Source organism: Ammospiza nelsoni, chromosome 8, assembly GCF_027579445.1.
Source record: "Ammospiza nelsoni isolate bAmmNel1 chromosome 8, bAmmNel1.pri, whole genome shotgun sequence".
Classification (NCBI taxonomy): domain Eukaryota; kingdom Metazoa; phylum Chordata; class Aves; order Passeriformes; family Passerellidae; genus Ammospiza; species Ammospiza nelsoni.
Window position 1 is genome coordinate 19963050 of NC_080640.1, and position 14759 is coordinate 19977808.

General features: G+C 41.0%; 1 protein-coding gene across 6 annotated transcripts in view; it reads right to left on the minus strand.

Annotated features, from left to right (window-relative positions):
* The window catches only part of SORBS1 (sorbin and SH3 domain containing 1), a 71906-nt gene extending 58839 nt beyond the window's left edge, over positions 1 to 13067 (minus strand). For all 6 annotated transcript variants that reach the window (XM_059476959.1, XM_059476956.1, XM_059476960.1 and 3 more), the window contains exons 1-4: positions 12899 to 13067; positions 4208 to 4263; positions 3316 to 3381; positions 1270 to 1365 (exon numbers count right to left, since the gene is read on the minus strand). In XM_059476959.1, the coding sequence (XP_059332942.1) occupies positions 1270 to 1365; positions 3316 to 3381; positions 4208 to 4263; positions 12899 to 12930 (250 nt within the window). In that variant the 5' untranslated portion in view covers positions 12931 to 13067. The remainder of the gene's footprint in view (positions 1 to 1269; positions 1366 to 3315; positions 3382 to 4207; positions 4264 to 12898) is intronic.
* Positions 13068 to 14759: the final 1692 nt, after the last annotated feature.

Here is a 14759-nt window from a genome sequence, read left to right on the forward strand (position 1 = left end):
AGGTCACTCACATTCCTGGTGAAATAGAAGTTGACTTCTCTGACTGATTTTTGCGTGATTCAGGTGGGGTCAGGATTCCTTTTGCCCAAGAGTGCAGTTCTGGCTATCACAACACAGAGCCCAAGGACTCTATGGACTCACTTTCAAACCAAGGACAAAGGTTTAAGCTCCAAGAATCCAATTTTAAGAGTGCGGTAACTGCAAAGCATGGACACAATGTTGGGAGTCACTGGGCCTGATATAAACATCCCCAAAGAGTACAGGGTAGCTGTCCTCCTACAACCCCATGCCTACATTTGCTTCACAGGCACTGGAGAGAAATAGAAGCAGAGCTCAACACATATGACATGCCAAAACAGTATCTTCATCACACTGGAGGAGAATCAAATTTGGGAATTAATTTTTTTTTTTTTTAAATTTTCCATACAACAGATTAAACCTGTATACTGAACCAAAAGAATAAGAGTCAGAAAAAAAATGTTCTGAATTTAAAAAAAAAGATTAAATTATTTGAAAATATATGGAAATAAAATCTTGCCAGACTATCTCACCTTGAGAGATGAAAACAAATGTCTGTAATGATGTATTCCCTCAAAAATGACAGAAAACAAGAATCTGAATTGCTCAGTATAGAAATCCAGCAGCTAGTAATAAACAGAACATTAGCACTGCACTAGTCCCACAAAGCACATGTGTGACAGATTAGGAGAGACAAGCAGTATCAGCTACACTAGTCTGACTGTCCAGCAACGTACAAGCATCGTCTTGTACTTCTAGTAGGGAAGCATGCTCTTGGGGAGAGGGTGACAGCCTAACATCCTTACTCATTCACATGTGGATTAAATTCAGTGCATGTACAGAAAAACAAAACCATACCACCTATGTTGAACTATGCTTGAACCATTTGTTTTCATAAAAACCAAAGATATGCGGGAAACATTCTTTGGTTCTTCAGGAGTTTGGTTCAAAATGAGTCTATAATAATAGTAACAATATTTTTCATAATCGAGCATTAGTAGAAGAGCTTACAGTGATCCCAGATTCAAGCAGACAATTAGGTCTGCAGAAGAGCAGCATAATTGAGAACAGTGTATTGTGTCACAAGAGCTAACTGCATTACCTACCAATGAAATCTGCAGCTCTGGGAGGAGTGAGAGGAGCATGAAGCTGAGAATTAGCCAAAGCATGTGGGTGAAGCAGAAAGACAATGATAAAGGGAGAGAGACAATGATGGCTAACTAAGGCATGGCAGGGGAGGAAAGAAGATACCTGTAGGCAGCACTAGGTGAGGAGAACTTTTCACTTTCTTCACAGGGATTATTTTAACGGCAGAAATAGAACGTGTACATAAAGGGACGTCAACGGCTGCAAACACAAAAGTGTAAATGGCACATCCAAAAAGGAAAGAACAGAGCTTGGGAAGCATGCCACAAAATTTTCTAATGTACTCGGAGACACAATAGCAGGAAATTTCAAATACAAAAGCAGTCTAAAGAGCAATGATGCAACTGTTAAAAATATCCCTTCATTCTCGCTAATTCAGGATGTGTCTGTTTTATGCAGCATACAGAACTGCTTACTGAATGGACTAACTAACTAATGCTGACTGCCACTATGCTGCAGGCAAAAAGAATCTGGAAGCATTAGTTTTTAGAAGCCACCAAAAATTTTAGTGTAATCATTTAACTGAGGTACACTACATGCAAAAATAAAAATGTTAAGTAAAACATTAATATGGTTCAACAAAAACAAAATAAAGTGAAAAAAGCAAACCAAGTACTGAAAGGCTGAGAGAAGAACATTAAACTAGCCACATTGCATTAATTCTGAATTTCATGGCTCATTTTTTACAAGTTCAACAACAGAAGGAAGTAAAGTAATCTTGAAAAAGGTCCCATAGCTATTTTAAAAAAAAAATCCATCCATATAAACAGTAAATTGAAGAGATTTCTACTCGACTTCATTAGCTAGCACACTAATTATACTATATGTGGTAACATTGGGGAAACCACACAGACCACTATGCAAAATTCTAGCAATTGTTACAAAACTGTTCAAACCAATGGGTACAAAGAGGGGTCATCGTGAAAAAGTACTATTCACAGGTGAAGCTCAACAGGAGCTGCCAAGGTAAACATCTTGTATATCATGACTCTACCAGCATAATTTGAGTAATGTTCTTGATTCTGCAGAGCCAGGATTTTCTTCTATAGAACCTGTCTCCTGCATGTATTTTCTGGAAAATTTTAAATGTCTTGTCATATTCCATGCCATCTCATGCCTGTAAAATCAGGAGCAAGAGGAGTCACATCTCTAATACTTTACAGACTAACACTGAGCACTGGGCCAGCTTTGAGGCAGACATTGACATCAGGTGGTGTGTACGCCCCCTCTTGTGGCAGATCTTTCTGATACCCAGCAAAACTGGAGAGCACAGATTTCACAACCTAGAAAAGGGGTCTCAAGCATCAAAAGCCTGGGCAAAGAGCCTAACAGAATTTTTTCAAAACTCATAAAATTATTAGTATTTAATTTGATAGGTTTGTTTAATTTTTTTTTATAAAAGAGGAAGCCAAATCAATCCCTTTTTCCACATTTCTTCCTGAGCAGAGACCCTGTGAATACAAGAGAACCCAAATCAAACAGCCTGTGGCTTAGGAAACAATCTTGATTCTGTTCTGCTTTGAAACTGACTGAATTCATCCATCCACAATGCAGTCAAAATACTAACCACTATAAAAAGGCATCAAAGGAAAAGAAAGGAAATTAAACCAACAGAAAATCAGTCCATACCCACATACTTTCACCCTGCCAAAACAGACACAGTCACTCCACAAAACTGAATGCTATAAAGCACACTGCAAACCCGCTGATGTTAACATGAAGACTGGGTTGTTTAGATTTTTTTCATCACTTAAATGGTTAGTTCCTGCTGTTTAATCCCAAACTTAAACCTTCACTTCTCCCTGAAGTTAACACAGCTCACACACAGGCACCACACACCCATGCTGTCTCAACTCACTAAGACACCGATTCGCAGGTGCTCACAAGTAGCGTACAGCTTTCCTCAACACAGCACTAAAAATACACAAAGAGCCAAGGCCAGCCTGCCACTTTAAAGAGACAAAGAACACTTGTTGAGCTAAGAAATGCTGCTGTTACTAGCACGGTGCAGTACAAGACTTTTCTTGTGTCAGTCGCCAAGTGAACTGAATTTGGAAGCCCCCGCTGCAGTGAATTTCCGGGAAAATCAAGCACATCAGCAGCTGACATGCGGGAGGAGCTCTGGAGGTGTCTCTGGAGATCTTCACCCACCTTTTTCTTGTCCATTGCTGCTCAGCCCATTGACAACAGTTTTTGCAACATCAATTTCTTCATGTTCTATAAGACAAATGCGGTGGTTTTCAGTAAAGATTTTTGCAAGTCTACAAGGTCTTCGGCTGACGAGAATAAAACTGGCTCATGTAAATTCAGGGAAACACAGGAGACACTGCTAGAAAGAGGCTCCAAAGCTCATCTAAAGCCCTGTTTCTGAATATGAATGAAACAAATCTACCTCTGTCACTCCTGACCATTGTTTGCCTAATGTGTTCTTACAAACTTCCAGCACCACCCTAATGCAGCCTGCTCCAGTGCTTACCAGCCCGTACACTTTTCAGTGCTTACACTGAATTCCCAGGTCATGTTTTTCTGGACTCTTTTCAAATAGCTCACATTTTTTTCAAAATGTTGTGCCGAAACCAGGACATGATACCCCAGCTGAATGCTAAAATTAAGTGGGAATATCATTCTACAGATCTTACAGATCTCTCTTCAAGTCTGGCATCTGCTTTATTTTTCACCCTGTTTTAGTCTGTTACCCAGACAAGTCCAGAAGTTTTCCTCTTTCCAAGCAGCTCGCATTTCCCAGTGCCTTGTTTTTCTTTGAACAGCTGATTTTTTTTTCTATCCATATGTCAAACTGTTTTCATCTCTACTAAAATATATCAAATTCAGATGATTTTTTCAGGTTATCAATAATTTTGAATTCTTATATTCCACACTGAAATAAGCTACAGGACCTACTCCAGTTCAAGATGCTTCTAGCTACTTTTTGGGCCAAAATTCAAGTAACAAATGTGAACAATTGCATCAGAAACAAACTGGAATACTACTAGTAACAGAAAGGAACACCAAAGAGTGCAAGTAGAAAACAACACAGACTTACCAGAGCTCATTGTGGCAGAGGGACTTGCCTTTTCTACTTCTGGATTTTGTTTATGTCTGTTTAGAGTGAAAGGCAGAATGATTACATTATGTTTCATGTCTGTCCAGACAGCCCTGGACACAATGCTGAACATTCACCACAAGAGTCAAGGTAACAGTCATAGTATCTTTTAAAAAATTACTTTCAAATGCCAAGTGGATTCATGTCAAGCACCATATAATTTTTTTTTGCTGATAATTATAATAAATTAAAGATTATTTCTATCCAATACAAGCACTGCTCCCAGACTTTAAGACTAATCTTCATGTGAAATTGAAAGATAGTAATTTAAGTCTAAGAGTCTATAAAGGGCAAAGTTCAAGTCTGACTGGTTTCTAAGACATAAACTGTGCATCACCTTTTGAATTTTACGAAATCAAAGTGACACTAAAAGCTTTAAACTAAAACCCTCAAATTAGAGCTTTTCCATATTTCAAGGCAATCTGCTGCTCATATCAAAGCTAGTCTCTCCTTTGAAAGATATAACGATACAGAAGAGATACACTTGTTAAAATGCATATTATAACTTCTGCACCAGTCATTTCCAGCTGTGCAGTATTGCTGATATTTCCAGCATCAGACTCCAGTAAGTGAAAGGTGAAAGCTGGAAGCTTTAATTCTCCTGTTACCAAAGGCAGTGAAATTGTCAACCCAAGAGAAAAAGTACCAGATGGGGATCAGAAGAAAAAGTCACTTTTCATGGTGATGCCAATCTGTCGAGGACAATTGTGAGACCTATCTGTCCTCACTTGTCTGGGGACCTGATACCTGCAGCAAACAGGTTTCAATGTCACTGACTGGTGGTTAGAATAGCCACAGAGCATTTCTAAAAAAAAAAAAAAAAAAAGTGTGTTTGACAAGATTGCTCAACTCTCTAAAGGTCCTAGGTTGAATTAAAAGTCCTTTAATTTTGTGTTCCAATCTCCACCTCTCCCCCCACCAAAAAGTTAGCCCCAAATAAAGTGAGATCAAGTGCAGCTCCAGACAATTAATGGCTTTCATGACACCAATAGAAATATGCATCTGAAATCACAAAATCATGCAAATACAAGAAGCCCAAACTGAGGAGTATAGGGAAAATTGCTTGGCGAAACAAGAAACCAAACAACAGAGTTGGAAATACTTTTCCTTTTACATGAATTGGAGGCAGCAGTGGAACATTGTAAGAGATGAAAATTCCCTTCAGGGAATTGAATTTGTTCTCCTGCCTCAAGCATCTCCTTTCTTAACCAGCATTTGTTTCATGCCAGCCAGAATATAATGAGCATGTTCAACAGACACTGAAAAGGAAAGAAAACCCAACAAGCAAGAAAAGTAACAGATGAGACTATAAAATGAGACAATATCTGGGCTCCCCAGCAAGCCACCCTAGGAATAGCTGCCAACACTTATTTGTTTAAGTATTTCCTTCACTAAAATACCCACATAAGATATACATTGTGGGTTCATGAATCCTCAGCAGGATTCAGCCTAGCTCCAAGTTGGTCCCAGAAAAATACAATGTAAAGTGGGGGTTCCAGTATAAAATCAGCCAACAACAAAAACTGAGTCCAACTAGAAAGGCTGCCTGATTTTGCCTGCCCATACAGTATCTGCTTTTTATTTCTACCATTTCATATTAGAAGTGAGTCCCTGAAATAGTAATGGTTGACACAGCCTGAAAATGTGGACAAACATACTTTGTAATAATGGTCCTTCTGATCTCTGTATGTTTGCATTCCAGAAAGATGCCTTAGTTCAAGCAATTCAAAAAGAAGCAGTCTAAAATTATGTTATCCTGCTTAAGGAGATTTGTAGCAACATTGTGCTTTTCTACCCATAGAAAAATTATACATATTAAACTCACTGGGATAAATACCAGTCATTCCATGGGCCAGAAGAGAAGCACAAGAAGGGGCAACACTGCAGTGAATCTCATCTCATCTTTAGGAACAATCTCTCTCTGAAGCTGAGAGGTTGCTGATACCCAGGTGTTCTAACTCAGCACTGGCCTTCCCCATGGGCTTCATGCAAGTCAGCACAGAATTTCTTCCACTCCAAGCATCCCCAAGAGGTTGCAATGCTTTCCTCTGGTATGCAAGATTAAAAAGGAGTGGGGAAAAATAATTCAATATATTACCTTTTCAGGGGAGGAAAGAGGATTTACTGGCTATAATGTCTGGGCAAAGGCAGGGTCCACTGCTGCTGCAATGCCACAGCAACACTTCCCCTCCCACAACAGGGAGCAATTAAACTCATGTCCACATTCTTCACCCTTTTAAAATGTCTCATTTGTTTGGAAACAGTGACATCACAACTGCCATAAAACTCTGATTTCAATCATGTCTTTTTGATTCAAGTCTTGACATTGCTTACAGTGCAAAGCACTGACCTTCACTGCATTAAGAAAAGCATTTAGGAAAAAAATCACCCCAAAAAGAAGCATAACTATTTAGCATTAATAGATTAAATTACCTTTTACAAACAAGTGATTTGAGGAAAAAACCAAAGCAATAATTAAAGAAGATTGCTAAAATTAAATGGAAGATGGGTACAAACCCATTAGATCTAGATTGGATCTGGAAAAATTACTTTTCCACATATCCCCACACTTACTAGCAATTATGGAATTCAATTAAAATAACAAGCATCCAGTGTTCACTTACTGTGAAACTAATCAGCTTCCTTCAAGCACTCAAACCTGTGCTTAGTGCGAGTTCCCATACACAGAATGGATTCAGCATGCTCAGGCTGAGAGTAACCAATCCTGAGTCCCTGCATTGGTCTAACTCCAGAAACTCATTTAAAAGCTGATTTTGATCAGCTGAGAATCTGCACACAGATCTGCTGCATGCAAGTAGAAATAACTCCTGTTTAATTGACAAAATGACAGTGCATGTTTGGAGTTGAGAAATGCTGCAGCACTTCATTGCATCAGGGCTACAGAGTTATTCTACCTGTCTGCCACATACTTGATCCAAAGCACAAACTGAAGTGCCATTAGGCCTATCCCAGTCCTAGGGCTGCTCTTGGCATCAGATGGACAGTCCAGCCAGGTAACACATCTGGCTCCATGGTGCCGGTGCAGCCAAGTACTGGCCTGTACCAGCTGGGAAGGCACATGCTGTAAGCCAGGGTGCTATGGACATTTGGATGGTACATCCTTAGGTAGACTAGTCCCTGCCAGGCTGGGCAGACAGGCTGTCCCTGGAAACAGGTGGGTCTGGAATCATTTGCTGCTCCCAGTTTCCCTCAAGAACTTTCTGTACACATGGCAAAGCTGTTCCTGCAGCCACACACAGTATGCACCGCAATACTTCAGAAGGGAGTGTTTCAAAGGGAACCAAGAATGAGGTCCTTCATGTCAGTGTTAAAAACTGTGAACTCCCTGTTGTCAGATCAGGCAAAGAAAAAAAGAAAAAGTACTCTAAAGCAAAACCCCTACATGTCTCCTTTCAGCTCCCTGCTCCAACCAGCTAACCAGTGTGTCCTTGCCAGCCTGGAATTAGTGCCTTTCCTGAAACAACAGACATAGCAACAAGGGCTTCAAAGCTGTACACATGCAAAACACAATGAAAGGTAATGAATTCCTCAGGGCATAAACCAGCAGCTGTAACCCTGAACATGCCAATGTCCATATATAACATCCACCAACTCCTTGCCAGGTCAGTCCTACCTCTAGACAGATGTTTAACTTTTCCTTCCTCCCTTTCACCCCCAACACATTTCTCCAAGGCTGCAGTTCCTTCCCTACTTGGTGTGGAAAAGAGAGCAGCATGTTCAGAAGCCTATTTAGGAGGAATGCAGATAAGTGGCAACCACTTCTGTACAGCCTGTCTGGATTATCTCACATGCTCTAAAGGTTTGAATACTCCCCCTACAAAGGCAGGGGTAACAAACAGCTCATTAATAGTTCTGAGCAAGGACACATGCTCTTAGGTCACTGGTATCTCAGCTAAGAGTCGTGGGCAGTCGTTATTTTTGGTGGTCTAATGTGAGTGTGGGGAAAAGTAACTTCCTTTCTTCCCTTGTTATTACTGACAGCTCTGGTGACTCACATAGCATTTTAAACCTATTGCTATGCATGAGATGAACATTCAAAATTTATTGTGCTTATCCCTTATATTCCTGAGATGTAGACCCCTTTATTTTTCTCAGTTTCAAGTTTTTCACATTTTCAAAGTTTTCTCTCTAAATACAAGAAGAGCTTTAAGTGCTTTGTGGATGCATTTAAATGAAAAATCTAATTCTTATGCATATTAGTATAAAGTACGAGTCGAGGCTATCAGAAAAATTGCAAGCTTTCAGACTAAAAGGATGATTAGCAATCACAAAACTTACTTTTCACCTGGTCAGGTCTTACACATCACTGGCAGCACTCACTTGTTTCACCCTGGCTCAGCCCCTTTCTCACAATGCCATCAGTGTCCCTGACCAAAATGCTCCTCTTCAATGAGCAATGTCAGCAATATAGAGTCCCAAATCTGGAAAGTGGGCAAAGAGCTGCACTGCAGTCAGTGCCTCCTACCAGCATGTTCCTCTGCTTAAAGGAACTTTCTAGAAAAACACATCTCCTGTGCACTTCTCACCTCACATCATATAAAACGTGACAAGAGAAAAAAATAACTTAGAATAGAGCAGGCAGCTCAGGTTAACCCAGGCAATCAGCTCTGTCTTCAACTATCATTATTCTCTTATTCTGGAATACTGAAATATGTTGTCTGTCATTTTTATTTTAAGGGTTAAAGAACGTCCTGTCATTCCTTCAGAAGACATCATGCTCCTAAGAATAAAAGTCATGAAAAACCTGAGTAAGCAAGCAGAGCACATAGAATAATCACACCAATTCTGTACAAGACAACAGCTTCCACACACTCTTCAGCAAGTGTTAAGACAGCAGAGAGAGAGCACTGAAAGCTTACTAAATGAAACAAATGGCATCATTACACACCAGCTTGGATAAGGCGTTCTTATAAATAATTGAACTTACAGCTGTTATGATAAACAAACACAGCACATTTCAAATGCAGTACTGCTTCCTTCTTTTCCTTTAAATATAGTGCATGTCTGCTGCCTTCCAAATGAGCAAATTAAATTATCTGGGGCATAGGTGCCAGTTTTTGTGCAATTTATAAGGAATGTACCTCTCTAAATAACAAAAATTAAATAGAAAATGTAAACTAGGAGCTACGGCTTTAAGAATTCCGAGATGCTTTTGAACTAAGTCATCTTACAGTCAGTCAGCTTCAGAGTAAACAAAGTTTACTGCAACCTGAGTTGACTCAGTTCAAGGTCACCACTTGTGGAGCAGGGGGCAGAAAAGAATCTCCTGGGTCATCCAGCCTACTCCCATGCTATTGCAGGCAACTGTGTCATACAACCCTGTGCAAGAACACTTCACATTCCAGTTTAAAACTGCTAAAATTTCCCACCTCCACTGCTCTTCCTGGAAGCCTGCTCCAGAACTCATTCCCCTTATGGCATGAATGCTGTTTCTCATTTGCAACCTAAATCATATTAATGAACAGCGACAGATAAATTGTTTTGCACCAGCACAATTTTTCTGTTTGAGCAGGTCCTCCTCCTTGCACTCACCCCTATCCATGCATTTTTAGAAAGCAATTGCACCTCTGAGTCTTTCTCAGAAGTGAAATTGCATTCCCAAAGAAATTGGCCAGTGTGCTGCTACCCATCTCATTAAAATCTGGCAAATAGTGAAGACTTCAAAAGGTCGGCAGGCCAAAGTTTAAACTCCACTTAACGTCACAAAGGCAGTGAGCAAAGCCTACAGCTGACATGGCAACAGCTGAACAGCAAGGCTGAAAAGCTAAATTATCTCTTTTTGTCCATTCTGCCTCTGACCTCTACACTAAAACGAATTTCATGATTAGTGCTAGTTCAGATAGTGACTTGATGTCTACAGGAACCTCCCTGCAAAGAAACAGACTGGAATAATTTCATACTAGCCACTAAACCTTGATTAAAAAACACTGACTTATACCTGGAAGATTGTGTGGATGAAAGGTGGCTCTTGCTTGAGCCATCAACCTACTGCTGTGCTACAGACTCAGGGTTGAAAAACAGCCATCCAGAAGGTTGCTTGGATCACAGCCGACTTGACATGCACTTTAGCACCATTCCCTCTGGATAAGAAACTGCTTACATTCCTGCCTTACAGTGAAAACATTTCTTCTCCTGACAATAGACTCTCCTGACAATAGACTCCAAATACACTTGTAACTGGGCTTTGACTTCCTCCTGAGTCTGTCATGACTGCCCTCTGTCTTGGTGGCTGAGACACGGTGACAGTAGCCCTGGCCCATGTATCGTGGGTGTCAGCTGAAGAAACAAATGCCTTTCTGCCACACCCATACACCCAAGCTACTCACATGAACATTTTGAAACTTCAGAAAGAAAACCAACATTTTCCAGGATATTTTGAATAAAGTCTCATCTCTATCTTAGCAAAAGACACAAAGCACATCACTTGACAGCAGCGGCAGTTGAGATTTCTGTTCAGATTTATCTGCAATATGTATGATCACATCTCATAGACGGAAACACTTTACAAACAAGCTGATGTACATCCTATAAAAGGGAGCTCACTGGACACAGATCTCAGGCTGCCAGCTCCAGGGAAGGCTGTAAACATTTAACAGCATACCACAACCTGGGACTGTTCAGGACACAACTGAGATTCACACAGGAACTAGGGCAAGGAGCACACAACTGCTGAAACTGGAATTTATTTACAGGTAGGGGGTAACTCCTTCCATGACACCCAATTTACCTTTGTTGCAAAAGGAAAATCTTTCAATCTGCAATGACCGCACCTAGCCAAGAGGATGCTGCCTTTGTACTTCAGCTGGAAGAAATGGAGGATTCATTGAGTTCAAGCTGTTGTGAGACTACTTGTAAGAGCTGTGCAGCTGGGGTGCTCTGGGTACTGCACCTAACTCTCTGCAGACCTCTGACATGGGGCCACTTGTGCCTTGGCAGAACAACTGCTGTAAATAAACAGACCCAAATTCCAGAAGCCCTAATTATGTATAACAATGAACCCATTCAGCTGACTGCAGGATTGAGGGACACAAACACTGCACTGCATTTACTACAGTGAATGGCATTCTATAAATACAAATCAATTAGAGCATCTAAACAACATCCAGCAGCTTCTCTTGCATGACTTTGTATAACAAAGACTACAAAGGCTGTCTTCACCTTTATCACACGCTCTCAAACAGTAAAGTAGTAAATAAGAGGAAGTTGCAGTAAGTAGAAATACTAATTAGAGAATGACTAATGTCTCAAAGTTCAAATCCAGCTTACAAACATTTCATAAAAATTAAAGAGAAGACTGATGCATCTTTGAGATATAAAACAGATGCTCTAGATACTTTAATGCTACAGACCATCTTATACCATTCCAGACACATCCTGAGATTTTCAGTTGTGTAAGGCAGAGGAATTGTGCAGGCCTGAATGAGTGCTCACTGTGGCAGCCACACAAAATATTAATTACAACCTCTTCCAGCATTAGCTGTTCTAAAGCTCTGTACAAACACTCACTAAGCTACAGCTAATACTTTTCAATACATAGAGGTGATAGTTTTATTTTATACCAAGATGGAAGATTTGGGCCTCTATCCTATGCAACATCCAAAACTAGCTCATGTGGCATAGTGTAACAGGGCCTTATAAGTATCAGTCTTACAGGTTGCTTTTTATAGTTTCAAAATAAGAAAAATCTGTTTGAGAGTTGGTCTCCTTCACAAACAACTGCAACAACCTCCAGAGAACCACACAGAGCTAAGTCTAACCAAAGCACACGGGGAGCCAGGTATACAATACTGCCAACACATTCTGACAAGCCTAGTTGGAAGCCAGCTGAAATCAGACAAGGTCATTTTCTTTAACCTCTTCCAACCTGGAAGCACTGCTATGCTAGCAAAATTGCTAGGGGACTATATTCATCTGCCTGGATATCAGACACAAAATGGTCTCAGCAAAACTCAGAAGGCTGGCCACTAGCCTGCTAGTCCTGATGGACTGTGCTGCCTCCAGAGTCACCTACATGCCAGACAGAAGGACTCAGTGACTGCTTCTCTACTCACTACTGAAAACACTTGCAGAAAACCAAACTGATGAGTGCAGCAACAGTCTGACATTCCAAGTGTCTCCAGAAATAGCAGAAAGTTACATTCCAGAAACCAGTCCTCATCTTTACTTCTCTCTGACTCCTCCTGCCTCAGGTGACAAATTAATATATTGCTGAGAATTCCACATCCATTCTCTTCACTTTCCTCTTAAGTAGCTGCCTCAGAATCTGCATTCAGGAGCTCCTTTCAATTTCTCTTTCCCATAAAAATAATTAGGAGAAAGATCCAGTCACTAGGGTAAGGAGGCAAGGACACACCCATTTCCCTTAACGAGAACACAGACCCACGTAATGACTACCTTGATTTGCCTCTTTTGCCTGATCAGCAAGCAGAAATATCTATCCAATTGAAAGCAACATTCTGAAAATCAGTGTGCATTGCCCACCAGACCTACCCGCTCAGTGTATATTAGCATATACCAGAGTCATATAAAGTCCTGGGAGTTCAGCTCACAGCAGGTCTAGCAGAGGTAGATGTGAATAACTGTGACTAAAAACCATACTGGTGTCCTTACCTCAATTCAGGCTTTTCAGTCAATGGAGCCATTTTCTTAATCACTTGATTTCACTCCATGAGAGGCACGAAACAGTTAAGAAAACCTTTCACTGTGTTGCCCAGTCACTTGGCTGCTGAAGTGTAAGAAATTGGTGGAGACATCTCTCTTTTTCTCTGGCACCCTTAAATACCTTGCTCCTCCTACTGCTGTGCTTTAATTAGCCAGCTGGTTCTTAGTCACCCCATCCTGTCACTAGGCTTGCTCACCAACAGCCACCCCCACCCAGCCTGCCTGTCACTCCCCTGCCACTGTCATCACCAAGGACACTGTCTCTTCCTGCAGCTCTGGAGCTGGGGAAGGGAAGGACACAAAGGGTGGAGGTGACACTCCAGGGTAGCATTGGGATGCACTCGAGAAGAGAAGTGACAGAAAGACCTTGAAGGGATGTTAAATTACAGGGAAAGTACTTGAAAAAGCACTTATCTGTTTTTTTTTAAATCAGGCAGCATCCACTTATTTAGGAAGGAAAATTTTCATTAGCACTGGACATGGCAGATCCTATTTCAATGGCTAGGAGCTGAAGGGGCAGCTAAAGTTTCTGCTCTTGGCAGGTGAGATTTGTAGCATAAATACCTGACATGACACAAGGGGAAACTAACTGCTTGTATGGCTAAAACGTATTACATGCCCACCCCTTGAGCATTGTAACAGGCATCAAAGAAGTTTCAGCAGTACTAGGGTGTCCCTAGAGTGGAGTGTCCCCTCCACAGTGTGGCTTGGCAACCTAAAACTTGCCATGGAGTGGAGGTGATGGCAGCTTTTAAGAGTGCAAGAGTATCTCACATCCCCAGGCCTGGGCAGCCCTTCAGTGGGCAGGTGAACTGCAGCACAGAATCACCCTTCCTTCCACAGCCAATGTCTACAACACAAACAAATGGGACAAAGACTTCATCAACTCAGACCCTGGAGGCTGCCTCATGCAAGACCAAGTGGTAATTTAATAGTGGAAATAATTTGGAGGCCCCTAAGCCTCTTGGTACTATCCTTTGTCACCAGCACTGGCTTTCATGACTGACACTCCAATGTGTCTCTATTTGCAGCCTGTCCCTGGATTTTGATTCCTCAAATACACACGTACAGACATTGATCTGCTGCCAAACTTACAGACTGATAAAATGTACTGAAAATGATTGCAAGACGAGCATCTCAGCATTCAAATGAGACCTAGAAAGCAACACAGATGGCAAGAGTTGCTGATTGCAGGGCATAGAGCAAAACTGATTCTGTAGGTCAAAGCTTACACTACTGATTCTTTCAGTAAAATGTTAGCAAAGGACACAGAACAAAGGTCTCCAAATACCTACACATATAAATCCACACTCATCCTCTGTCAAATGCTGACTCAGCAACACAAGCTCTCCTTTTTCCTCCCCAGTAAATCCTTTAGCATCCCAATACTTACCTCCCACCAAATGAAGCATTTCATTGTAAACCAAAATTGGCATAACTCCAACTTGGTATATTGGCTAAGGGGCCAGAAAGGGCTGCTCTATTTTACTTCATTGAAGACCAATCCCAAACCTCAGTGTGAACATGGTGGTGATAGTTCTAATCAGAGTAAACAAAGGGCTCTGGAGCCCACATTTACTACCACATCCCAAAGACTAATGTTGGGGAGCTTATACCTGGGTTTTTGACTTCATCTACCACAGCAGATACCAGACACTATTAGCAAAACTCAGGCCTGGATCTAGGTTTAGGTTCTAGTCCCTTTACATTTGAGGTGTGTTTGCTTTGGGTGGAGGAAGAGGGTCATTTCAGACATATCAACAGAATAAAGAGTGATGGAAAACAATTTGTATGTTTTGAGTAGTCAGAT